This window comes from Callospermophilus lateralis, chromosome 15 (genome assembly GCF_048772815.1).
Source record: "Callospermophilus lateralis isolate mCalLat2 chromosome 15, mCalLat2.hap1, whole genome shotgun sequence".
Lineage (NCBI taxonomy): Eukaryota > Metazoa > Chordata > Mammalia > Rodentia > Sciuridae > Callospermophilus > Callospermophilus lateralis.
Window position 1 is genome coordinate 44,406,232 of NC_135319.1, and position 26,429 is coordinate 44,432,660.

At 34.9% G+C, this 26,429-nt stretch overlaps 1 protein-coding gene across 2 annotated transcripts in view; it reads right to left on the reverse strand.

Moving 5' to 3' along the window:
• The window catches only part of Micu1 (mitochondrial calcium uptake 1), a 197,754-nt gene that overhangs the window by 124,022 nt on the left and 47,303 nt on the right, over positions 1-26,429 (reverse strand). For both annotated transcript variants that reach the window (XM_076834763.1, XM_076834764.1), the window contains exons 2-4: positions 25,367-25,528; positions 15,384-15,558; positions 9,705-9,867 (exon numbers count right to left, since the gene is read on the reverse strand). In XM_076834763.1, the coding sequence (XP_076690878.1) occupies positions 9,705-9,867; positions 15,384-15,558; positions 25,367-25,527 (499 nt within the window). In that variant the 5' untranslated portion in view covers position 25,528. The remainder of the gene's footprint in view (positions 1-9,704; positions 9,868-15,383; positions 15,559-25,366; positions 25,529-26,429) is intronic.

A 26,429-nucleotide genomic window follows, 5' to 3' on the forward strand; every position in this document is an offset into this window, starting at 1 on the left:
ATTCTAATTCAAAACTTCACAAATATTCAAGAAAATATTAGTCAAAAAGATAGAATAAGCTTCTGTTATAAAACAAACAAGAAAGAGTTATAGACAATTAAAATTCTGCCTATCTCCCCCTATTTTTCAATATACTGTCAAAAGAGAAGATAAGGTAACTTCCCAGACTACTGACAAAAAGATAGCAGGATGGAAAGCAGAAAATGTATGACAAAGTCATATCCTACAGACCTACAAACAGAAAAAATATCCAAAAAATATTAGCAGAAACTCTCTTAAAACTGGAGAGACACAAACTAATACTTTACCAAGGGTTCTAAACAGGATGAACAAAAACCTATCTACATTCAGTGTATGCTTGTGAAATCTTAGAATAGTGAGGATAACTCTGTGAGCCAGGCATGATGGTGCATGCCTGTAATATCAGTGGCTCAGGAGGCTAAGGCAGGAGGATCATGAGTTTGAGGCCAGCCTCAGCAACTTAGTGAGGCCCTACGCAGTAAAACCTGTCTTGAAATAAAACTTAAAAGGGCTGGAAATGTAGCTCGGTGGTAGAGCATCCCTGGGCTAAATCTCAGTACTACCCCACTCTACCCCTTGCCAAAAGAAAGAGAAACTCTTAACAGATTTCCAGGCAATGAAACTTCCTAGATACTTTAAAAATAAATAAGTATTAGGCTAGAATCAGATGTCTCATGAGTAAAACGTGGTTCATCATAAAGGCTAATAATGCTTACTAACTAGAGCAGCACTGTCCATCAGAAACATAATATTAATAACAAATATAAGTGTATTTTAAGTTTTTTTAACAGCTATTTTTAAAAAGATGTTAAAAGAGATGGGTATGATAGCACATCCCTGTAATCTCAGCTTCTTGGGTGGCTAAGGCAGGAGGACTGGATGTTTGGGGCCAGCCTGGGCAAACTGTCTCAAAATAAAATTTTAAAAGGGCTGGGATGTAGCTCAGTGGTAGAGCACTTGTCTAGCATGTGAGATTTACCAAACAATGTAGTAATTCTAAATAAGATGCACCTAATAAGAAAGTTTTAAAATACATGAACCAAAAAAACTGACGGAATCAAAAGGATATGTACACAAATTCACAATTTAAGTCAGAAATTTACAGTCTTCTCTCAACAATTCATAGAGAAGAAAACTGACACTCAGTAAAGCTATACAAGGGAGAACGCAGAAGTGGATGCCTGAGACTTGGAGAGCAGGAAAGACAGGAAAAGAAGAACTGCAAATGGGAATGAAGAAGAAGATCATACGGTACTTATTCCCATTTACAAATAGGGAAAATGTTCATTATATTGATTGTGGTGATGGTTTCACTAGTATGTATATGTGACTAATATATAAAAACTCATCAAACACTTTGTAAATATGTGATGTTTATTTTATGTTAATCATAACTCAATAGAGCAGTTAAAAAGAGATAGTATAAACCATCAAGGAAAAGATGGATACTTGAAAGTATTAATACTGACAACTTTTGTAATTAAAAATTATCATAAACAAAATAAAAAGCCCCAGAATAAAATATATCTGCAATGCATATAACAGATTCCAGTAAAGAATATATAAAGTATTTTTACTAATCAAAAAGAAGAGAATACAAACAAGCAATTCATGGAAATGATAATGTGAGTGGTCAATAACATGCAGAAATGATAAGCCCCACTTGCTTTTATGACAAAGGTCATGAAAATTATGATGGTTGATGAATCCAGACTACAATGGCTATCAGTTATCTAAGTCTAGTGCTTTTCTTTAGATAAAACTTTGATGACTGGTCAGTTATTTTATAGTATATTAGAACCAAGAAATAATAGTAAAATGTGAAATAAAACCACAAAAATACAATAATTTACTCCCATCAGTCTGCTAAACATTTAAGTCTGATACTATCAAGTTCTGACAGGAATGCACAGGAGGAAACTCTTGGAAAGAACACAAATTATTGTGGGGATGAGGCTCAAGCGGTAGCGTGCTTGCCTGGCATGCGTGCGGCCCGGGTTCGATCCTCAGCACCACATACAAACAAAGATGTTGTGTCCGCCGAAAACTAAAAAATAAATATTAAAATTCTCTCTTTAAAAAAAAAAAAATTGGCAATATCTGGCAAATGTGAAAAGGAAAGTTCCCTATAGGCCAGCAAATACATTTCCGGGTATATCTTGAAAACAACTTTCCAAGTATACAAGAAGAGACAAATAGAAGACTCATTACTGTATGGTTTATCATAGGGAAAACAGGCATAGTAGATTCAACTATTATCTTTGAATATTCACTTCCTTTCCATTAACCTCCATGGGGGAAAAAAAAAAAAACGGACTATAGGCTGTTATGTGACTTGCTATGGCCAATGAGATGTTAGCAGTTAGGATACAAGCACCCTTAAAATGGCTTGCTTTCTTGCACCTCTTTCACCACTATGAGGACAGATCCTAGTTAGACTTGTGGTCTTAAAAAAAAAAAAAAATGATAAAAGCAGATAAATGATAAAACATACAAACCTGACATATCTGCTAACGAAACCATAAAGCAAAGCTACCCTAGCCTAGACTGAATCCCTAGGCTTCTACAGAGCAAAGCCAGCTGAGATAGAAAAGAGCAGTTTTTGACGTGCAGATTCATGAGCCAAATAATGCTTTTATGCCACTGTCATTTTGTGGTTATTTGTTACACAGCAAAGGGAGAGAGGAAGCAAAAAAATGGGGGGGCGGGGGTACTGTTCAAAAAGTATATACTTTTAGTTAATACTATTTACCCATACACTTAAAAATGGTTAAAATGATACAAGCTATCCTAGTAATTAAAATAAACCATTTCAATGAGGAGATAACACAGCAACTTAAATCAGTGAACACGCCACTTCTACCTAAATGTCAATCTAATCTACACTGAGGCAACTCATGGCAGAAAGAGGTCTTTCCAGACACATTCAGCAAATTTAATCATTTCAAATTTATTCAAGATGTTATAGAAAACTGTTAACTACAGCTATAGTAAATAGATGTTCAATGAATTCAGAGTGTATAATTAATGACTGATAAACCCCCAGGCATTCCATAATTAGATGAGGCCCCTTTTCTGTGGCTCATGTAAAATATCTGTTATGTTTTCATGACACTAGTATAGCAATATGTAAAACAGTGGATGTGTAACCGATGTGATGCTGCAATCTGTATACGGGGTAAAAATGGGAGTTCATAACCCACTTGAATCAAAGTGTGAAATATGTCAAGAACTATGTAATGTTTTGAACAACCAACAATAAAAATTTTTTAAAAAATCTGTTATGTAACATATTCTATACAATTAAATTATAATGTATCAAATTGTAAGAAAATATCCAGAAGAATAAGGGAATCATCTTACACTTAAGTGTTAAAACATGTTTGTACTTATGTAAAAATTTTAACTTATTTTCTATAAATTTTGCAGTCTATAACCATTCATTTCTTATCCTTTACAAGTGTTAATCTTCATATAATCAAAGATGGCTCAGTTTCAGATTTCAACAACATCTCATGTATATTTAATTTTTGAGTGAAGTTTAGTACTCTGATTTGGTATATAAAGGTCATGAAAATTATGATGGTTGATGAATCCAGACTACAATGGCTATCAGATATCTAAGCCTAGTGCTTTTCTTTGGATAAAACTTTGATGACTGGTCAGTTATTTCTATAGTATATTAGAAATAATTAAGTGTGACCTTTCTGTTTGACTTCAGCTTACATGATTTTCCCCCCTAAAATCATGTTCATCAAATGCATTGAAGTCATTTGCATCATCAGTGTAATGCAAATACAACAGTGATAGAAGGTGGATAACATTTACTGAGCATTTGCTTTGTTTTAGATACTGTACTTGACGCACATTATTACTTCATTCAATTCTCCTTGCAAGTATACAGAACAGGAGTTGAAAACTATAGTCCTTAGGTCAAATCCAGGCAATCTACATTTTCTTTTTTCCTTTCTTCTTTATAGTTCAATAGCTAAGGTGTGTTTACCATTTTGCCTCTTGGCCTGTCAAGCCTTAAATATTTACTGTCTGGTCTTTTGAGAAAATGTTTTCTGTTCTCTAAGAGCATATCAGCTGGTGTCTGGTGCCGTAAAAAAAAAAAAAAAAAAAAAAAATCAGCACTATTTTTTGTTTATTTTATTTTTGCAGTACTGGGGTTTCCCCAGGGGTGCTCTACCACTGAGCTACCCCCTACCCCCTTTTTAAAATTTTGAAACAGGGCTCACTAAATTGCCCAGGCTGGCCTGGAATTCAATATCCTCCTGCTTCAGCCTCCTGAGTAGTTGGGATTACAGATGTGTCACAGTGCCTGACAAGTTAGCACTGTTTTCAATGTATTTAGCCTTCAGAACCTTTGTTCTGCTCAGGATGACATGACACAATTAAAACCAAGAATCAGTAGGTGGGATAGATGCAAACTAAAAGCTTCTTCTTTGCAAAAAAAAAAAATCAGTGAGATGAACAGAGAGCCTACAGAATGGGAGCAAATTTTTACCCCTCACACATCAGATACAGCACTAATCTCTAGGATATATAAAGCACTCAAAAACCTTAACACCAAAAAAACCCAAATAACCCAATCAATAAATGGGACAAGGAACTGAACAGACACTTCTCAGAAGATGATATACAATCAATCAATAAACATATGAAAAAATGTTCAACATCTCTAGCAATTAGAAAAATGCAAATCAAAACTACTGTAAGATATCATCTCACTCCAGTCAGAATGGCAGCTATCAAGAATACAAAAAAAAAAAAAAAAAGAATACAAACAACAATAAGCATTGGCCAGGCTGTGGAGAGAAAGGTACACTCATACATTGCTGGTGGGACTGCAAATTGGTACAGCCAATATGGAAAGCAGTAAGGAGATTGCTTGAAAAACTTAGAATGAAACCACCAGCTATCCCACTCCTTGGTTTATACCCAAAGGACTTAAAAACAGCATACTACAGGGACACAACCACATCAATGTTTATAGCAGCACAATTCACAACAGCTAAATTTCGGAACCAACCCAGATGCTCTTCAGTAGATGAATGGATAAGGAAACTTTAGTATATATACACAATGGCACATTATTCAGCATTAAAAAAGAATAAAATCATGGCATTTTCAGGCAAATGGATGAAGTTGGAGAATATAACGCTAAGTGAAGTAAGCCAATCTCCCCAAATAAAATGCTGACTCATAATGGCGATGCGGGGGGGGGGGGGGGGGGGGGGGGGGCGGTGGACAGCATGGGAGGAATGGAGGAACTTTAGATAAGGTAAAGGGGAGGGAAGGGAAGAGAGGGGGCAAGGGGGTAGGAATGATGGTGGAATGAGTTAGACATCATTACCCTAAGTATATGTATAAGACACAAATGGTGTGAAAATACTTTTGTGTACAATCAGTGACTGTACAATTGTGCTCTATATGTGTAATATGAAATGAATTGCATTCTGCCATCATGTATAGCAAATTAAAATAAATAAATAATCTAATTAAAAAAATTTTTAAAAGATGACAAAACACATTAATTTTTGGAAAAAGAATACCATGACTCATATTCCATGTAAATACAGCTCACTGTTAACTCATATAATTCTCTACTCCAGAAGTCAGCAAAGTTCTTCTGCAAAAGGACAGAATGCAAGAAGGGTAAAAAGTAAATACTTCAGGTTTATAGGCCACATTTGGTCTCTGCTGCAATTACTGAACTCAGTTATTATAGCTCAAAAGCTGGCATACATAAATGAATAAACATGGCTATGTTTGTAAAATTTCTTGCAAACATTGAAATTTAAGTTTCATATAATTTTCAGGTGTCACAAAATATTCTTGTGATACATTTAAAAATGTTCCAACCATTCTCTGCTCATGGGTCATATAGAAACAGGAATCATATAGAAACAGTAGTTTGTCAACTTCTACTGCAGGGAAAGTAAATACTATAGGGGAATAAAAACCAAAGTACAACACACAGTAGATAAGTGGAGAAAATATTATTGCAAAAATGTTTTTAAAATATATTTATTGTACTATGTAACCAGTGTAAAATAATGTGTCACTAACTAAAAGTGCTCTAGGTGAGAATATCATTAAAAGCATTAAGGGTCATCCTCAGGAGACTACAGGGTCCAGGATTAACTAAATCACAGTAAGATCTGTGTTCCTCTTTTTCATCTCTCATGTAGATGATGCATAGGGTCCATCAGTTGGAGATGAGGGAAGAGAAAACAAGGATCCTCTTTATAATAGGGTATGCTTTGCTCTGACCAAAGCTCAAGTTTTCTTTATGAAACAATTAAATTTCTCCGCATGCCCCAGGTTACCAAAATCATTGCCTGCCTATGCAGAACTGGTTACAACAACAGATAGAGCCACTCAAAGCCTAGCGCCTCAAGCAACTACCCAATTCACTACACTAAGGAATGGTGATGACACAGACTTTACAGAAAGGGAAATAAGATGTGCTCAAGTCACAGAGAAAAATTTTTTCTCTTTTAATGAGCTTCCTATTTAACTATGGCTACTCAATTCTTTTTTAATATTCAGTACATGAGTATTTTTATTCAACATTTCACTCTGAAATTCATCAGCTCTCTACTCATTTCAAAACAGCTTAATTTTAGGGCTTCATATAGTCTATGCTTCATGATTATTTTTGAACAGTTCTAAAACTAAAACTTACAAATTTAGATCTCATGGGTATCCTAGGATACGGGATGTACGAAGTCATGACAAAACAAAGTTGAAATAGGTGCTGCTGGCTACAGTCCAGCCATCTGACAGAAATTCAAACTATAAAAAAACTTACAGACTCACTATTCTTTATTTCAACTCATAAGAATAATATACTTTACTTCTGCTGCATCAACATTTGTGGGAATTCCAGTTCATAGGCAAATGAAAAGGAAGTCAATTTCTCATTGAATTTCATTTTAATATATTAGAATTTCTCCTCATGACTATAATTATTATTCTGACTTTTTATGTAAAAGAAAAATGTACTTGGCATCTTGGATACTTAGCAACTATTTTGCTTATGTAATAATAGGTCTTTCAACAATTACAAAATGGGATGGGGGGTGTAGTTTAGTGTAGAGAACTTGCCAAGCACAGGCCTGGTTAATTGCTAATACCACAAAAACAAACAAAACCCCTAAATGTCAAAATATATGAAAGCCATCATAATACACAATGATTTCTAAAAGGATAAAAATAATATTCCTCAAACAATAAATTAACTTTAGTGGACTGTCTTAAAAAGTCTTCTTTCATTTTCATTGTCTCAACAGAAACAAAATACACTCATCTTTAAAAGTTACTGATACAAATGAGATTTTACCTGAACAGTTTATTTTTATAGGAACAAAAATATTTTACTATCATAAAAATCAGGAAATATCTTCCAATCCTCTTCTCTCTACTTTACTCTCTTCCATATTTCACAAAACAAGGTCCTGAATCAAATTTAAAGGAATATAAGCCTAAAGTTTAATGTTTATTTTAAAAGACTGGTTACTCTATGACAGCAGGAATTAATTACTGCATCCCTGAATCCATAGCAGATTCAATCAACCAACACTTGTAGAATTATTTATTTTATTTAAAAAAATGTTTATACATTTTTTGAGATGAGGTACTGTGGATTAAAATTGGGAGCACTCAACCATTGAGCCACATCCCTGGCCCTATTTTGTATTTTATTTAGAAACAGGGTCTCACTGAGTTGCTTAACACCTCGCTTTTGCTAAGGCTGTCTTTGAACTCACAATCCTCCTGCCTCAGCCTCCCAAGCCACTGGAATTACAGTCATTCGCCACTGTGCCTGGCAACACTTGCAGAATTAATAAATGTGAAGTCTGTTAGGAAAAAAAAAAAAAAAGAAGAAGCATACAAAGAATAATAAAATACTTTCTTCTAGTGTCAACATCCGAAGATTTTTCATTTTGGTAGCTTCCTTTTCAGGTGCTTTCTACCTGAGTGAAATACAAAGGGCAGAGGAAATATTCAACAACATCATAAGGATACAATCAGTAAAATCCAGACTATGGGAAATTCTATGATACAAATGACCTCCATTCTTTCACTTCAATCATGAAGTCTTTATAGTGACTTTTCCAAAGTATTCTTAGAAAGACAGTATTCTGCAGTTTCTGATCTGTTATCTAAGCAGTAAGCAGGTGACCTCATAAAGATTTCTCAATGCTGGAGCCAAAAAGAATGGAAAACAAAACAAAATTTCAGCCAGTATTTGCAGATTGGCTCTTAGCTTAGGTTTAACATTTAGTCAAGCTACCTACAACTCTTGACTTGAATTTTACCTCTTCTTTGCATTGAGTCCAAAGATCAGTAAAAGACACAAGCCCACTTAAATCTTTTTCAATCACTTCTGTCCCACAGCATACATGCTGTACTCCAGATTCTTCAGTGTATGTGATGACCCTTCAAAAGGTCATCCTTCCCAGGTTGTTTAGTCTGTATGTTGCTTGGCCTGGGTGGCAATGGGCAGTATACTGCATATCTTTAATTTTTTTTTTTTTTTTTTTTGGTAGATGACACAGAGGAAGCCACTTAAGTCCTGGATGGATGAAAGAAAGGACAAGCTTTTGTGCTAGTTAGTAGCTCAGTGAACTTCTGGACAAGTGTCAAATGTACACTCAAAACTTTTTTTGCTCACCTCCCTCCCTCCCAAATGTTAAGCCACACTAGGAACATAGCTGCTGTTCCTATGGCTGCTGCTGAACTGGGAAACAGGGATGGGAGGCAAAATTGCCACAAAGCTTTGTCACTCAAATTTAGTAGGCTCTTTCCTCAGTGAGTTCTCCCCTGGTTATGACCTAATTAGTTGGCAGAATTTTTAAAAAGTTGATTCTTATCTCTTTTCCAGCTTAATGGTTGCTTCAACAGAAAGTCTGTATCTTGGCGCTCCCTACTTGATCCTTTTTCCTAAAGTATCTCCCAGATACATTCTTAAATTATTATATTTAACTTGAAGCTATTTCTTTCCACACACCTTGTTTGTTCAGATTGTTTTCTCTAAATAAGCCATTCTCTTTTTTAAAATTTTTAGTTGCAGATGGATACGATACCTTTATTTATTCATTTTTATGTGATGCTGAGGATTGAACCCAGTGCCTCACAAGAGTTCTACCAGTGAGAACCCAGTGCTTGGCAAGAGTTCTATCACTGAGCCACAACCCGACCCCCTTTCCCCTTATTCTTTACTTGTCTTTTATTCAAACCTACAAAATTTCTCTAAAGAGCATCCTCCAAATTTCCACAATGAGCTAAGTGGTTCTTCTTTCCACTGCCACAGGACATCTTCATAATATTCTTCTACAAATTCCTGAAATCACCTAATACTATGTTTATCTCCCTTGCTAAAAAAATAAATCAATAGCAGTTACATGTATATTGCATTGACCTTGGGGACATTCTCATTATAGGTAATGAATGAGACAGAGAGGCACAGTCTCCTTAGCCCCTACTCCTTGCCACACTGAACTGCAGGCTCCCCTCTTTTGTACTACTAAAGTCCAGTACAACACCTGACATGCAATAATTACACAGTGAATGTAATAATGTCACGGACCTATAAAATTTATGCACCACAGATGTAAAATAGCCTATAACAAAATAAGTACCACAATCTGATTTTTCACTTTAGCACCTACGTTCTGGTTGTTTTTCATTGGGTGTTATGGATCGCACAAAATCTTGTGGAGTCATAAACACTTCTACTTCACCAGGCTCATTGATTACTTTCAAGGTGGCAAAGTATCGGAAGATTTTGTCTGGTGTGGAGTAGGCTCGGATCCTATTCTCATATTCCATCACCTAAAATTAGAAATTTAAAGAATGTTACTATATTTAAGCAATGTGCATATACTCCCATCTTTAATGCTCATTAATTTTCACATATATGTCTCATCTTATTTTTGGAGAAATTTATGTTACCACTCTTTCTATAATGAGGTTTTTTTTTATGTTACAAATAAGCCTGACTTAAAATTTTAAAAATTTCTTTCTTGTAACATACCATTTATAACTCAGTTGAAGCAATGTTCATGTAACTTTTGTTTAGACTCCTTTTTTTTTTTAAAGAATTGTCTAGTTTCTTAAATAACTGAAAGCTATCAAAATTTAAAAACACCATAAAAGAATCCAAAAGGTCTTAATAACATGATGCAATGTCATATACATAGTAGCCTACAGGTTCTTAAATACCAAGTTTTTGAAAAAAGGGACTGACTTTACTCTTCTCACTTCTATGTAATTTCCTCAATCCTAAAAGAAAACAGACTTGATATTTCATGACTGTGAATAGTTATCAGGCCTTTAAAAACAAATGATGACACAGAAAAATGAAATTACATACCATGGAAACTCAAATTTTAATAGGTCTGAAGCAACAGATTTTTACTTTTTTTTTTGTACCGGGGATTGAACTCAGTCAGAGGTATCTGACCAACATGTACTGAGCAACATTCCCAGCTTTATTTTTTGTATTTTATTGAGAGACAGGGTCTCATTTAGTTGCTTAGCACCTTGCCTTTGCTGAGGCTGGCTTTGAACTTGCAATTTTCCTGCCTCAGCCTCCCAAGCCACTGGGATTATAGGTGCATGCCACTGTGCTGGCAAATTTTTACTTTTCACTACAGGATTAAGCAAACTATAAACTACTGTATGATCTTTTACATACAGCATTATTTACAAAGGGTTAGAGTTGGTAATGCACATAAGCAAATGTTTGACAACAAAATCAAGTATGTTTGGGCTGGGGTTATAGCTCAGTGTAGAGCATTTGCCTAGCCAGTGTTGGATCCTCAGCACCACATAAAAATAAATAACTAAATAAAATTAAGGTATTGTGTCCATCTACATTTTTTTTAAATTAAGTATGTCATACATTAATTAACATTGCAACATATTAATATTGTATCTCATTCCCTTATCTGACATATAGGCTTCTATGCTAAGCATAGAACACATAAAATATTATTCTCAATCATATATACTACTTTGGTGAAGACATTTATCTTATCTTTAATTTTGAATGTTGAGGAGCCAAAAATAAATACTATATTATAAATGGGTACAAAATGTATTAAAGCAATAAAACCTAAAACTCATCAATTCATTAATGTTAAGAAAAACATTCATGTTTACAATTTGTCACATTAACATAGCAATTCCTGTACAGATCAGTCCTGACTAGATGTCACTTTGGGGTCATTGGCAGTAACTGTTTAACAATGGTTTCAATATCACTACCAGATGTGCTTTTAGCAATTAAGAAAAGACTGCTAATTTATAACTACATGACAAAAATTCAATGCTAACTTGAATTAAAATCTGAATAGATTCAGAGAAGACTTTATCAAAAGACTAAACATTGGCAAACAATAAGTAGCTTTTCAAACCCTTAGAAGCTTTAAGACTTAGCCACAGTCATATAAAAAGCATTTTACATTAAACTACAACTGTATGCTGGGTAATACTGACTGCAGAAGAAATATCTTTCTTTAGGCCATCAGGATTTCTCTTCTTCCTCTGAACAACAATAATAACAAAAACAAAGTCTGAAATGTTTATGGTATATAAGATGTAACTATCGCCAAAGAGGGCTTTCTGAACTAAAAAATTAAATCAAATCATATACAAGGTACAAAGATAACATGTAAGTCAGGGATTTTAAAACTGAACAATATGGTTTCCTTGTTATGAAAATCACTAAGTTATGCTGTTGAAAATTATTAATTTGATCACAATTTATGCTACAAACACATTTTGCTATTATTAATATAAACCAATGGTTATAAGATTTTTTAATTTATTTTTTAGTTGTAGTTGGACACAATACCTTTATTTTATTCATTTATTTTTATGTGGTGCTGAGGATCGAACCCGGGGTCTTGCATATGCGAGGTGAGCGCTCTACCACTGAGCCACAACCCCAGCCCTATGAGTTCTAATTTGAAAAAATAGGTCAAGGAAAGTAACAGATCTAATGCACTCCTATACTAGTAGAATGAAGTATAGTCATAGTGTACAGTGTGTGTTGTGTGTTGTGTGTGTGTGTGTGTGTGTGTGTTTCTTAGCATTATGTCTTGGAGATCAGTTTATATCAAGTTATATGGAGCTGCCTAATTTAAGTAAGCAAGTTAGATGGAAAATTAAAACTATAATAAAGATTTCAGAATATTGGATTGTAGTTCAGCAGTTGAGCACTAGTATGTGTGAGGCACAGGGTTTGATCCTCAGCACCACATAAAAATAAAATAAAGACATTGTGTCCACCTAAAACTAAAAAAAAAATATATTAAAAAAAAAAAGATTTCAGAATATAACATCTAAGCAAAATAACAAAGGCTTTGAACCAGAAACAGATCATCAAAGATTCTGGGACATTTGATCTAGAGAATAGATAAGGGAATCATGATAGTTCTTTCAAATATTTACCACATTTTCTTGAGTATCATTATATCAAGCCACACATCATTAATAAAATTGCCCAACTCAAACAGATAAAAATCTGAGCATTATGTTTCTTACATGAACTGCACCAAAAAGTAACCTAGATACTAATTGTAACCAAACAATGGATGAGACATTCTTTTTTAGAAAAATATTCCATTAATATATGAAAAATATTTGATAACATTAGAATATCACCATTTTGCAACCACAATGAATTAACAGATCTGGTTTTAAAATAGCTGCTAATATCATAAAGAGAAAAGTAACTACATATTAGTTGTCTCATGGTAAAAAAAAAAAGGAAGAAAGAAATCACCTCTGGTATTGCCACATGGATCAAATCTAAGTCTGACTGAGCTGCAAAATCCAGTTGTCAATATTCAGGTACAACAAAGAGTAGAGCAACTTGCTGAATTGAATTAATAAGCATCAGTGAAATCTAGACTCCAGGGAATTTTATAGGTTAAATGGCCTGGATTCTGTCACTTGTAGATTTTCTTTTTTTTTTTTTTTTTTTTAAAGAGAGAGTGAGAGAGGAGAGAGACAGAGAATTTTCAATATTCATTTTTTAGTTATCGGCGGACACAACATCTTTGTTTGTATGTGGTGCTGAGGATCGAACCCGGGCCTCACGCATGCCAGGAGAGCGCGCCACCGCTTTAGCCACATCCCCAGCGCACTTGTAGATTTTCATTAAACTCAGAGGTACTTTACCACTGAGCTACATTTCCAACGCTTTTTATTTTTTATTTTAAGACAGGTCTCACTAAGTTGCTTAGGGCATTGCTTAATTGCTGAGGCTGGCCTCAAACTTGCAATCCACCTGCCTCAGCCTCCTGATTTACTGGGTTTACAGGTGTGCACCAACATGTCCAGTTCACTTGTAGTTTAAGAGAATTAAAAGACACGAAAAAGACATACCATCAAAACAAAACAGGCAAGATTACATTATATGTCCAGGAATGAACATTTGAGTGATAAGACTGTAGGAATAAAAAGTCTGTTTTTTAACTGCTCAAGATGCCCAAAGGAAAGAAGGCCAAAGGGAAGAAGCAAGGGTAGTCATGAAGAAGCAGAAGGCCAAAAAGGTGATAGATAAATCTCTTGAGAAAGGGCCTAATAATTTTCACACAGGTCAGGATATCCCAAATGGACCTCATTTGCTTTGTCAAAAGGTCCCACTCCATCTGATTACAGTGACAAAGGGCTCTCCTCCATATATAGCTGAAAGTTGCTCCTGCAATTAACCAGTTCACCCAGGCCTTGCACTGCCAAACAGGTACACAGCAGCTTCTAGAGGCCCACAAATACAGATCAGAGACAAAATAAGAGAAGGAGCAGAAAATATTGGCCTGGGCCAACTCAGTGAGACCCTGTCTCTAAAAAAAATACAAAATAGGACTGGGGATATGGCTCAGTGATTGAGTGCCCCTAGGTTGGTCCCTGGTACTCTTCCCCCTGCCCCCACCCCACCAAAAAAAGTAAAAGTTGGGTCATTTTAAAACACGAAGGCCAAGTGTTCTCTGTGAGTGTGGATGCTGACACATAATAGGTGGGGTGGGGGGTGGGAGGTCAAGGTACAGCAGATTGGACAGGGCAGAGTGGGGGGATGGGAGGATGGGAAAGGGAAAGACAGCAGGATGAATTGAACATAACTTCCCATGTTCATATATGAATACACGACCAGTGTAACTCCACATCATGTACAACCATAAGAATGGGAAGTTGGGGCTGGGGATGTGGCTCAAGCGGTAGCGCGCTCTCCTGCCATGCATGTGGCCCGGGTTCGATCCTCATCACCACATACAAAGATATTGTGTCTGCCGAAAACTGAAAAATAAATATTTTAAAAAATTCTCTCTTCCTCTCTCTTTAAAAAAAATGGAAAGTTTATACTCCATGAATATATGATATTCAAAACACATTCTACTGTCATGTATAACTAAAATAAATAAATAAATAAAAGTTTAAAAAATTTCAGTCATTTTAACTCTGTAAAATGTAAATAAAGCATGGCTATAAACGAAACTGTTAGCACAAGGTAAAGGTCAGCTTCCTTTTGAATTTACTCAGGGCAAAAGAATAAATAAATTTATCTTTATAGAAAAACTAATAAAGTTAAAAAGTATTACAAATAATATATATGATAACAAAAAGCCCTGGGAAGACTCAGAAACCAAGAATCACTTGTGATACATAACTTCTGTTCAAATTAAACTCAATCAGAAACGAATTTGGGGGCTAGAGGTATAGCTAAGTGATGAAGTGCTTGCCTAGCACTAGTAATCCCCTGTATTTTTAATCACCAGTACCTGTCACCCCTGCAAAAAAAAACTGGTGGGAATTGAGAAGACATATTAAACAACTGTTCATCATGAGTGTATGCTGAACTCAAATGCCTAATATCATAGGTATTATTATAATGAAATTGAAACTTTTTTGTGTGTAGAAAAGCTAGATAATAGCAGGTTGTGTTAATTACACAAAATCTTGACAGTAATCTGAAGTTTATACTATCCTCAAAGTTACTCAGTTTTCTGGAAGTTATTTTTCCAAGAAAATTTATTCTCCCTTTACAACTTGACCTCATAAATCAGAAGTACTACAAAGAATATATGAGAAGACGAGCAATTTAAAGATCCATAAAGCAAGAATCAGTTTAGGTAGTTGAACTGAAAGAACTAAGGAAGAATATACTGATCATTACTCCATTTAATTTCACATTCTTAAGTACCTTTGGCTTAGAACATGATGGAAAATAGCAAAGAGGTAAACAGCTTAGAAGTAAATATGAACCATTTAAAATACATAATAAAACTGCATTGGTCTACTTTAGGATATAATTCCAATTAACATAAAATTTTGTTCCATACTTTTCTGTCTCTGAATCCAGATCGTTTCTTCTTTTTTTCTTCTGGATAAGGCTCAAGACAATTATCAGCAGCCTTTTTTTCATGGTTATAAACTTCCCCTTCATCTTTATTCTTCCCTTTATCATCAGTGTCATTCTTTAAGTTGTTTACAAATGGTGGAGATTCTGCATGGGCCCTGAATGTGCAAAAGAAAAATCTACATTAATCATGAAGGTCCATTTATTAGCCAAACAAGCAGTCACAGATACAGTTCAGCAGGAGCAACAGCAATGAAATTTGTCAAAAATTCTACATGAAGAAGTTCCTCAAGAAACTAACAGTAGATCTACCATTTGACCCTGTAATTCTATTTCCGGTTACATATTAAAACAACCAAAATCAGGATCTCCAGTGATAACTGTACACTCAGGTTCATAGCAGCACTATTTATAGTACTTAAAACATGGAAGCAACCCAATTGTCAATTCGTGGATGAATGGATAAACAAAATGTGTGTGTATGTGTATGTGTGTGTGTGTGAGTGTATGTATTTGTGTACAATGGAATATTATTCAGCATTTAAAAAGGAAATTCTGTCACATGCAACAAGGATGAATTGAAGATGTTAAGTGAAATAAGCCAGAAACAAAAAGACAAATAATGTACAATGCTACTTACATGAGTTACTTAGAGTAGTTAAATTCATAGAAATGGAAAACAGAATGGTGATTACTAGGGGCTGAGGAAGAACAGGAAAGTTATTTAAAAAAACCTGTTTCACAATGAATATACTTCCAATCAAAGTATATACTTAAGAATGGTTCTATGATGCTAAATTTTATGTTAATGTTTCTCTTACTACAGTAACACAAGTACTTAAAGAAGAAATGGAAACCTACAAGAATAAAAAAAATCTCTAACACACACACACACACACACACACACACAATTCTACATGAAGACAACTGATCTGCTAGATTTTTGAGATCCATTCAATTATCAACAGCAAGCAAAAACTGAATGTCAGTAGAAGATACATTGGCAATTAAATCGCCAACATAGCCTAAAAAATTTTTCCAAACAACTTTTGTCAAGGTAATGGCTTCATTCCTTCAAGCTCTTTGTGGGAAGCTACACTGAATGACCACACCATCCAGTCTTGATGCCTCTGGCTCTGACCAACCACTCCATTCATTGTGGCTTGGTTGGAGACGCACTCAGACAGCAAGGAGGTCTTCTTTGTGAGTGTACCCCTAGGGTTGAGTTACACCTGCTCTCTTGTAGTCCTGCCCTTTCATGGATAGAACTTTCTTTCTAAGAACAGAGTCCTCCCAGTAAAGGCTGACTTCTGAACGTATTTGTTCCTTCCTCTCTCCCCTCCCCTCCGCTCCACTCCTCTTCTCTTCCTTTTCTCCTCCCTTCTCCCTTCTCTATATCTCTAGCCCAGCTTTCTCTCATCAGCCTCTAGTGACTTTCTCTTGCTCACCCTTTTGGGGAGCCAGAGGCATACAGCCAGGAAAGCCGTCCTGAAGCTGTGTAAAGGTAAATTGTTTAAGAAGCGAAGATCTTGTTTTTGTACACCATTGCATTTATTAGTTCTGTAATAATTATTTTATTTTTTCTGGCTTTTTAATTTTTTTATAAATGACAGCAGAATGCATTACAACTGTTTTTTTAAATTAATTTTTAAAATTTATATATGACAGCAGAGTGCATTATAATTCTTATTACACATATAGAGTACAATTTTTCATATCTCTGATTGTATACAAAGTATATTCACACTAATTCGTGTCTTCATAGATGTACTTTGAATAATGTCATCACATTCCAACATTATTTATAACCCCATGCCCCCATCCTTCCCCTCCAACCCCTTTGTCCTATCTAGAGTTTGTCTATTCCTCCCATGCTCTCACTCCTTATCCCACTATGACTCAGCTTCCTTGTATCAAGGAAAACATTCAGCATTTGGTTTTTGGGGATTGGCTAACTTCATTTAGCATTATCTCTCCCAACTCCATCCATTTAGCTGTAAATGCCATGATTTTATTCTTTTATTGCTGAGTAATATTCCATTCTGCATACAGGCCTCATATTTTTTAATCCATTCATCTATTGAAGGGCATCTAGGTTGGGTCCACTGTTTAGCTATTGTGAATTATGCTGCTATAAACATTGATGTGGCTGTGTCCCTGTAGTATGCTGTTTTTATGTTTTAGTATGGGAATGGTGGTTCCATTTCATATTTTCCAAGAAATCTCCATAACTGCTTTCCATATTGGCTGCACCAATTTGCCGTACCACCAGCACTGTATGAGTGTACCTTTTCCCCCATATCCTCGCCAACACTTATTGTTGTTTATATTCTTAATAGCTGCCATTCTGACTGGACTGAGATGAAATCTTAGAGTGGTGTTGATTTGCATTTCTCTAATTGCTAGTGATGATGAACATTTTTTCACGTATTTGTTGATTGTATGTCATTTTCTGAGAAGTGTCTGTTTAGGCCCTTGGCCCATTTATTGATTGGGTTATTTGTTTTTTGGGGTGTTTAACTTTTTGAGTTCTTTATATACCCTAGAGATTAGTTTTGTATCTGATGTGTGAGTGGTAAAGATTTGCTCCCAAGATGTAGGCTCTCAGGGCTGAGACTGTAGCTCAGTGGTAAAGTGCTAGCCTCGCATGTGTGAGGCACTGAGTTCAATCCTCAGCACCACATAAAAATAAATAAAGGTATTTTGTGTTCATCTACAACTAAATAAATATTTTTTCAAAAAAAGATGTAGAGAGCTGGGGATGTGGCTCAAGTAGTAGCGTGTTCGTCTGGCATGCGCGCGGCGCTGGGTTCGATCCTCAGCACCACATAAAAATAAAGATGTGTGTCCACCAAAAACTAAAAAATAAATATTAAAAAATTCTCTCTTTAAAAAAAAAAAAAAAAAAGATGTAGGCTCTCTATTCACCTCATAGACTGTTTCTTTTGCCGAGAAGAGACTTTTTTCTTCTATTAGATGCAGGGTCTCTGGTTGTATTCCTAAGTCACTGATCCATTTTGAGTTGAGTTTTGTGCATGGTGAGAGATAGGGGTTTAATTTCATTTTGTTTCATATGGATAGAGATACTACCCTGCATTATCTCTAAAAAGAAAGCTGAATTGATATAGAGGTCAAATATCAAAAACTGCTTTTACTCAAAATCAGCCTGAAGTGTTATCATTAATTTTGATTATAGCATGATGTATATTATCTTTAGGCACTTTTAGATTCAATCAAGGCCTTTCCTATATATTTTAAAGGATATTTTCAGAAAAGCTAGCTATTTGGAAGTGAGCAAAACTGATCTAAAAATTAGTATCTAAAATCAATCAACTTACGATTGTGATTATACAAGCTAGATTCCAATTTACAAGGTATTTAAAGTGAAATAATCTTCAGAATGAAGGTGTCATTTGTTTCAATTAGTTTCCTGCAAACATTGTGAAACATGATTACACTTGACTATATTATAGAATATGATTTATTTGTGAATCTTTAGTTTTTCTTTTTCACATAAAGCAGTAAAAAGTTCCCACTATATATTAAAAAAAAAAACTTCTTATATATATGCAAGCATCAAATTTTTTAAGCAAAGTCACACCAAAGTAGAAATATAAAAGCATTAGCTGTCATAGTCACAGCACTGGTTCTGTACTGCACTACAGAAGTAAGCTACATGGAAAAGATTTGGGGAAACATATTAGTACAACCACTACAGAAATCAGTGCGGAAGTTCCTCAAAAGCCATCATATGACCCAGCTATACCACTCCTCCATATGTATTCTAAAGAATTAAAGTCAAGGGGCTGGGGTTGTGGCTCAGCGGTAGAGCACTCGCCTAGCACATACGAGATGCTGGGTTCAATCCTCAGCACCACATAAAAACAAATAAAAATAAAGGTATTGTGTCCATCTACAATTAAAAAAATTTTTTTAAAAAAGAATTAAAGTCAACATACTATAGCAATACACGTATACCTATGTTTATAAGGAGCACAATTTACAATAACCAAATTATGGAACCAGTCTAGATTGTAGTATATATGATAGAGTTTTATTCAGTCATAAAGAATGAAATTCCATCATTTGCAGGAAAATGGATAGAACTTACGAGCATTATGTTAAGTGAAATAAGCCAAACTCAGAAAATCATGTTTCCCCTCATGTATGAAAGCTAGACAGAAAGGGGCGGTAGAGCTGGGGGTGGTGGCACCTCTTGAAAATACAAAGGAGTTGAAAAGAAGAAGGGGACCAGGGGGAAGCAGGAAGGGAAAAGAGGAGGAGGTACTGGAGAATGAAACTGACAAATTATAATGTGATATTTGTGCATGTATGAATGTATAGCAATGAATTCTACTATTACAAATAATTACAATCAGGTTGGGGTTGTGTGGTAGAGTGCTTGTCTAGCACATGTGAGGCACTGGGCTGGATCCTTTGTACCACATAAAAATAAATAAATAAAATAATGGTTAAAAAAAAGAATGCTTCAAAAAATAATTACAATCTACCAATAAAAAATAAGCTATAAATAAATTCAAAAATGAAGGGAGGGAAGAAGTGAAGGAAGAAGGAAGGAAGGAGGGAAGGAATGAAGACACTTGGACTAACACAAAGAAACAAAGAGTACCAGAAATGTAAAATGTGTGGGTAAACGTAAGAAAGTTTTTTCTTTTTTTAGAATTTCTTTAAGATACAGGTGATTCTTTAAAGCAAAAGTAATAACAACAACAACAATGTCTTATAAAGTATATAAAATATTTAGTTATAACATGTATAACAATAATACAAGGAACACAGAAGGGAAATAAAAATTATATTATTGAGCTTAATATATATAGTTATATAACTTTTAAAATTTGTTATTTTTAGATATACATGACAGTAGAGTATATTTGGACATATTATACATACATGCAGTATAACTCATTGTAATTAGGATCTCATTCTTGCAGTTGTACATGATATATAATTACACTGGTAGTGTATTCATATATGAACATAGGAAAGTTATATCAGATTCATTCTACTGTCTTTTCCATTCCCATATCCCCTCCATTCCCTTCATTCCCTTTTCTGTAATCCAATAAACTTCTATTCTTCCCTCCCTGTCTATTGTATGTTAGCATCCACATATCAGAAAGAATACTTGGCCTTTGGTTTTTTGGGACTCGCTTATTTCACTTAGCATGATAGTCTCCAGTTCCATCCATTTACCAGCAAATGCCATAATTTCATTCTTCGATATGGTTGAATAATATTCCAATGTGTATATATCATATTTTCTTTATCCATTCATCTGTTGGTTCCATAGCTTAGGTATTGTGAATTGAGCTGCTATAAACATTGATGAGGTTGAATTACTATAGTATGCTGATTTTAAGTCCTTTGGGTAGGAAATTATATAACATTTAAGGTAGGATATGACAAGGTCAAGATGTATGCTAAATTCTACAGCAGGAACTGGCAAACTATGGCCCACAGGTCAAATCCAGTCCGTTATTTGTTTTTGTAAGGCCCCTGGTTTCTATACTCTTAAATAACTAGAATAAAAAGAAAAATAATAGTTTGTGATAAAAAAAGATTATAGGGGCTGGAGTTGTGGCTCAGCAGCAGAGCGCTCAGCTAGCAAGTACAAGGCCCTGGGTTCAATCCTCAGCACCATATAAAAATAAATAAATAAAACAAAGGTATTGTGTTCAACTACAACTAAAAAATAAATTAAAAAAAAAGATTATATGGAATTCAAATTTCAGTGCCCATAAAAGTTTTACTTGAACATGGCTACATTCATTCATTTGTTATTTATTTTTCAGCACCAAAAATGAAACCCAAGGCCTTGCACATGTTAGGCAAGTGCCCTACCACTAAATTACATCCCCAGCAACATTCTCCCTTTTTTAAAAACTTTATTTTGGAGACAGGGTCTAGCTAAATTGCCCAGGCTGGCCATGAATGTACCATCCTCCTGCCTTAGCCTTCTAAGGAGCTGTGACTACAGGCATGCACCTTCAACATTGCTCATTCATTTCCATGTTGTCTATGGCTGCTTTTGCTCTATATAGCAGTAGCAACAGAGACTTTATAAACTGGGCCATCTAAAACACTCACTATCTGGATCCTATGGAAAATGTTTGCCAATCTTGCTTTAGAATAATCACATGGAAGGGGCGGAGGGAGGGAAGGAGGGAGGGAGGGAGGGAGAGGGAGGGGGAGAGAGAGAGAGAGAGAGAGAGAGAGAGAGAGAGAGAGAGAGAGAGAGAGAAGGAAAAAACAAAAGAATGATCAGAGCATACTATATACATGTATGGAAATAATAAACTGGGTGCAGTGGTCATCCCTGCTAGTCAGGAGACTGAGGGCAGAAGACTATGAATTCAAAATCAGCCTGGGCAACAGAGTGAGATCCTGTCTCAAACTAAATAAATAAATAAAACAAATAAAAGGTTTTTTTTCCCCCCTCCAAAACAATAAAATGAGAGAAGACAGAAATAAAGAAGAGAGAAGCAAAGAGGTAATAAGCTCAGTATCCTAAACAATTAAGTAAAAGAAGTAAAGAGTAGTGTCAACAAATAGAAAACAAATGTCAGGATGGAAGATTTAAATGAAACCCATTTCAGTAATTATGTGAAGTGAAAATGGTCTAAACACCTCAAATAAAAGACAGAGGTTATCAGACTTACACAAAAAGTAAAGCCCACTATAAGCTGTTTTTGAGAAAGTAAGTTTAAATACAAAGATTGAAATAAGATATGCCATACAAACCCAAATTAAAAGAAATCTGGAGTGGTTGGATTAATATGAGACAAAGTAGATTTCAGAACAAAGAATATTACCAGAAACAAAATGAAATGTTTCTAATGCTAATTGGGTCAATTTGTCAAGGAAATATAACAACCTTAAATAGGAATATACATAATAACAGAGCTTCAAAAGAAATGTAGCAAAAACTTACAAAAACTATATTTGAAGGTTTATAAGTTCTCTCATCCACAAAATTAGAGAAAGCATATGGAGTAAGACTCTTCAGAGTCAGAAGGGAATCACAATCTGCTCAAATATTTATAGCATAACTGTACAATTTAAGCCACTCCCTATAAGGCCATGGGAATTACAATCTCCACTGCCATTTATAGTGGTAGACTTTTCACTTCCAGAGAACCTTGGGAAGGACTGCAGTAAAATTCAAAAACCATACTGCATTACAAGAAAAATTAAGACGAAATGCTAAAGTCCAGGAGCTAAAAGACAAGGGTGAATGAATCATCTTTCAGAAAGATGCATTTGAATTTTTCTTGATTCAAAGAAAGAAAACAAAGCAAACTGAAAAGGTTATTTTTAAAAAAGAACTTTAAACCTCATTTCTTATTGAGAAAAAAAATTCCTGCTCAGAGTTTCTATATGGTATAACAGAAGCATAAGACTAACAATCTTACAGTAGTAAAACCCTAGTGGCTAGATATATTTATGATCTTGAAACATTTATAAAGTTAGAATCTGAAAAAAAGACATGTATTAGAAAACTTCTAATATTAGCGATATGTTGTCAATATACAGATTTTTTGCTTTTGGATATTTAAACTCAAAAATTATAAATATCATACCAACAAAATGTAGATTTGTTTCCTTTATGTAACATTTCAAACTACCCTCTTTAAAAAATTTTTTTAGTTGCTGATGGACCTTTTTATTTTATTTGCTTATTTATATGTGGTACTGGGGAATCAAACACAGTGCCTCACATGTATGAGGCAAGTGCTCTACCACTGAGCTACAACTCCAGCCCCCCTTCTTATTTATTTATTTTTTTATAGAACAGCAGTGGGAATAACTAACGTGGGGGAGAAGCTACTGAAAGATCATAATACCAATTATAAATAATGATGTGTCTTAAACAATAAACTGTAGGAAACACAAGAGAAAATCTTTACATTTGGGGACAGGCAAAGATTTTCTAGACAGGAAACACATAAAAAAATGATAAACTGAACTTGGTCAAAATTAAAAGCTTCTGCTCTTTGAAAGGCATCATGAAGGAAATGAAAATGCAAGCCATTCACTATGAGAACACATTTATAATAAATATCTATCTGCCAAAGGTTATATTCAAACTACATAAAGATCTTATAGCTCAATAAGAAGGAAAACCATTCAATTTTTTAGTGGGCAATTCAAACACATACTTTATAAAAGAGGGCATCAGAAATGACCAGCAATTCCAAGAAAAGATGCTCAGCATCATTAGCTATTGGGGAAATGTAAATCAAACCACGGTGAATTGCTACAACATTCTCTCTCTAGTATGGCTAAAAGACTGATAACACCAAAGACCAGTGAAAAAATTAGTCTCATGAATTGCTGGTAGGAGTGTATAGATGTACCAAACCAGTGGAAAACTGGCAGTTTTGAATGAAGTTCAACATATATTTGCCAAAATCTAGCAACTCCACTCATAAGTATCTAATTAAAAGAAATGAAGACTTATAAATGAGCTTTAATATAGTTTATTAATGAGAGCAAAAAATGCTGGAAACAACCCAAATGGCCTTCAACTGGTAAATGGATAACAAGTGGCAGCATATTCAAGCAAAGAAATACCATCCAATTATAATTAAGATCCAAATTTCTGATACATAGTATAAATTTCAAAAACATTAGGCTAAGCAAAAGAAGTTAGATCCAAAAGATACATTTTTTAATGATTTTACCTATATTAAGTTCTAGAAATGCAGAACTGATCTATAAAAATCAGATAAGCAGTTGCCTAGAATGGTGCATAGTGTTGAGACTAGGAAGAGGCATGAGAGGACATTATGATTAATAGAAATGTTTTCTTTGTGTATGAGTGTAAGTGTGTGTTGCTGGGGATGAAACCGAGGGCCCTGTGCATGCTAAGCAAGCACTCTACCCACTGAGATATATCCCCAGTCCCTGGAAATATTCTATGTCTTGATTTGGGGGTAGTTGCACAATTATATACATTTGTCAAAACTTACTGAACTGAGCCAGGTGTGGTGACACATGCCTATAATCCTAGTGGCTCTGGAGGCTGAGGTAGGATTGTGAGTTCAAAGTCAACCTTAGCAATTTAGTAAGGCCCCAAGCAACTTAGTGAGATCCTGTCTTTATAAAAAAAAATTAAAAGAAAAATTATTGAACTGGCTAGGCAAGATGGTACACACCTGTCATCCCAGTTCTTAAGAGGCTAAAGCAGAAGGATCTTAAGTTCAAGGGTTGCCTGGGCAACTTAACACGACTCTCCCAAAATAAAAATATAAAAAGGGGATGTAGCTCAACGGTAAGAGTGCTTAGCATGTATGAGATCCTGGGTTTAATCCTCAGTACAATATACAAACATTTTTGAACTGTCTATCTAAAATTAGTATATTTTATTGTACATATTTTCATTTAACATAATTAATAAAAAATTATAAAAATGTAATCTTTTTGAGAAAGCTAATCATGATAGCAACTTTAAGACAGGGTGAAGTGGGTAAAAGATAAAAAACAAGAGTTGGTAGAATCAGAAAAACAGTACCTATATATTTTAAGAAAGAGAAGACTATACTAACTATATTTTCTCTTCCCTCCAGGGAAGTTTCAATAACAAGAAAGGAAATTTATTAGGTGACACAAATACTGAGATTCATCAGTTAATTTCATATGGCTACTAGATTCTGAGTCTCCCAAAGCACTCATTTTCTAAAGCAACTGCTGACATCCCTATACTATTATGAAAAATGTTCAGCAGGGGAGACAAGCAGACCTGAAAGCACTATGTTTTCTATTTATTGTCATGGCTGAATTCTTTAAAATATATTATTTCATAGACTAATACTATCAATGTCAAATGATTTGGGCAATAACTTTTGATATAAAGTTAATTCAGAAATCAACTCCATTCTAACAGAGACATTTGAAAAAATATAAGTTCACTTAAGAACAAGATGGTCAGATAACACTCACCTTTTCCACAAGAGACCAGTACTGGCAGTTACTGCGGATGCTCCCAGGAAAGCCACCATCATTAGTCTTCGCCTTGTCTGGGTGGGCTGTGATGCTCCATGGTACCATCTGGAGCCCACAGCCAGTTCGGCCAAAGCAGAAAGTGAGTTAAGACGAAACATTCTGTAAACAAAAAGTAGAAATGTTGCCCTTAGTAGACAATAACAATAGTATTAGCACACCAAAAAAAACAGTGGTTGAGTACTCATTATGGCAGACACTATTCTAAACACTTTGCATATATTATCTGATTTAATCTTTAGACCAATCTTATAGGAAAAGTACTATTACTTATAAACCCAAAATACCAAAGTATAATTAGAAGATAGAAATCACACAATAATTTGAACAGGGAAAAGTTTAATATAAAACACTTTCAATTACAACAGGAGATTAACTACCCAGGAGTAGAGAAAGGAAGCAATCCCTACTTCTAGAGCTGACACATGACAACAGAAAAGACCAACTCTGTGCTAAAGTGCAAAAGTGCCACTCCTACTAGAAGTGAGATCATCATCTTGTGTAGAGGACACAACCATGGATGTCTGAGAAATTTACTAAGACAATATGCCAGCAGAATTCACCAGAAAGTTACTCTCTGTGATACTGGCACAATACACCTACTGGAAGAACTCATGTCAGCAGAATGTGTTGGGAAGGTACCTTTCTGGATGCTGGGGAAAGCCACACATGGGGAGATGCCACAGTGTATAAATATTGGGAAACTGCACATGGGTGTGTTACCACTAAAACTCCCACTGAATGTTCCACTAATCCTTGCTTGACACAGGAGCAAGCAGCACACAAAGGAAACCACCCCTTCTCCATTGTCTCCTTCTGACAAAACTGAACAATAATTGGCAAACAGAACAATGGAAGAGAAATTTAGAGCTGAAAAGCAATAGATCAATAACTGGCACCTTCATTGTACAGACTTGCTCAAAAGTATGCAGTTAGGAAGTGAAGGATCCACAATTTGAATCCCAAGTGGACTGGCTCCAGCGTTCCAGGTTTTTGTTTTTGT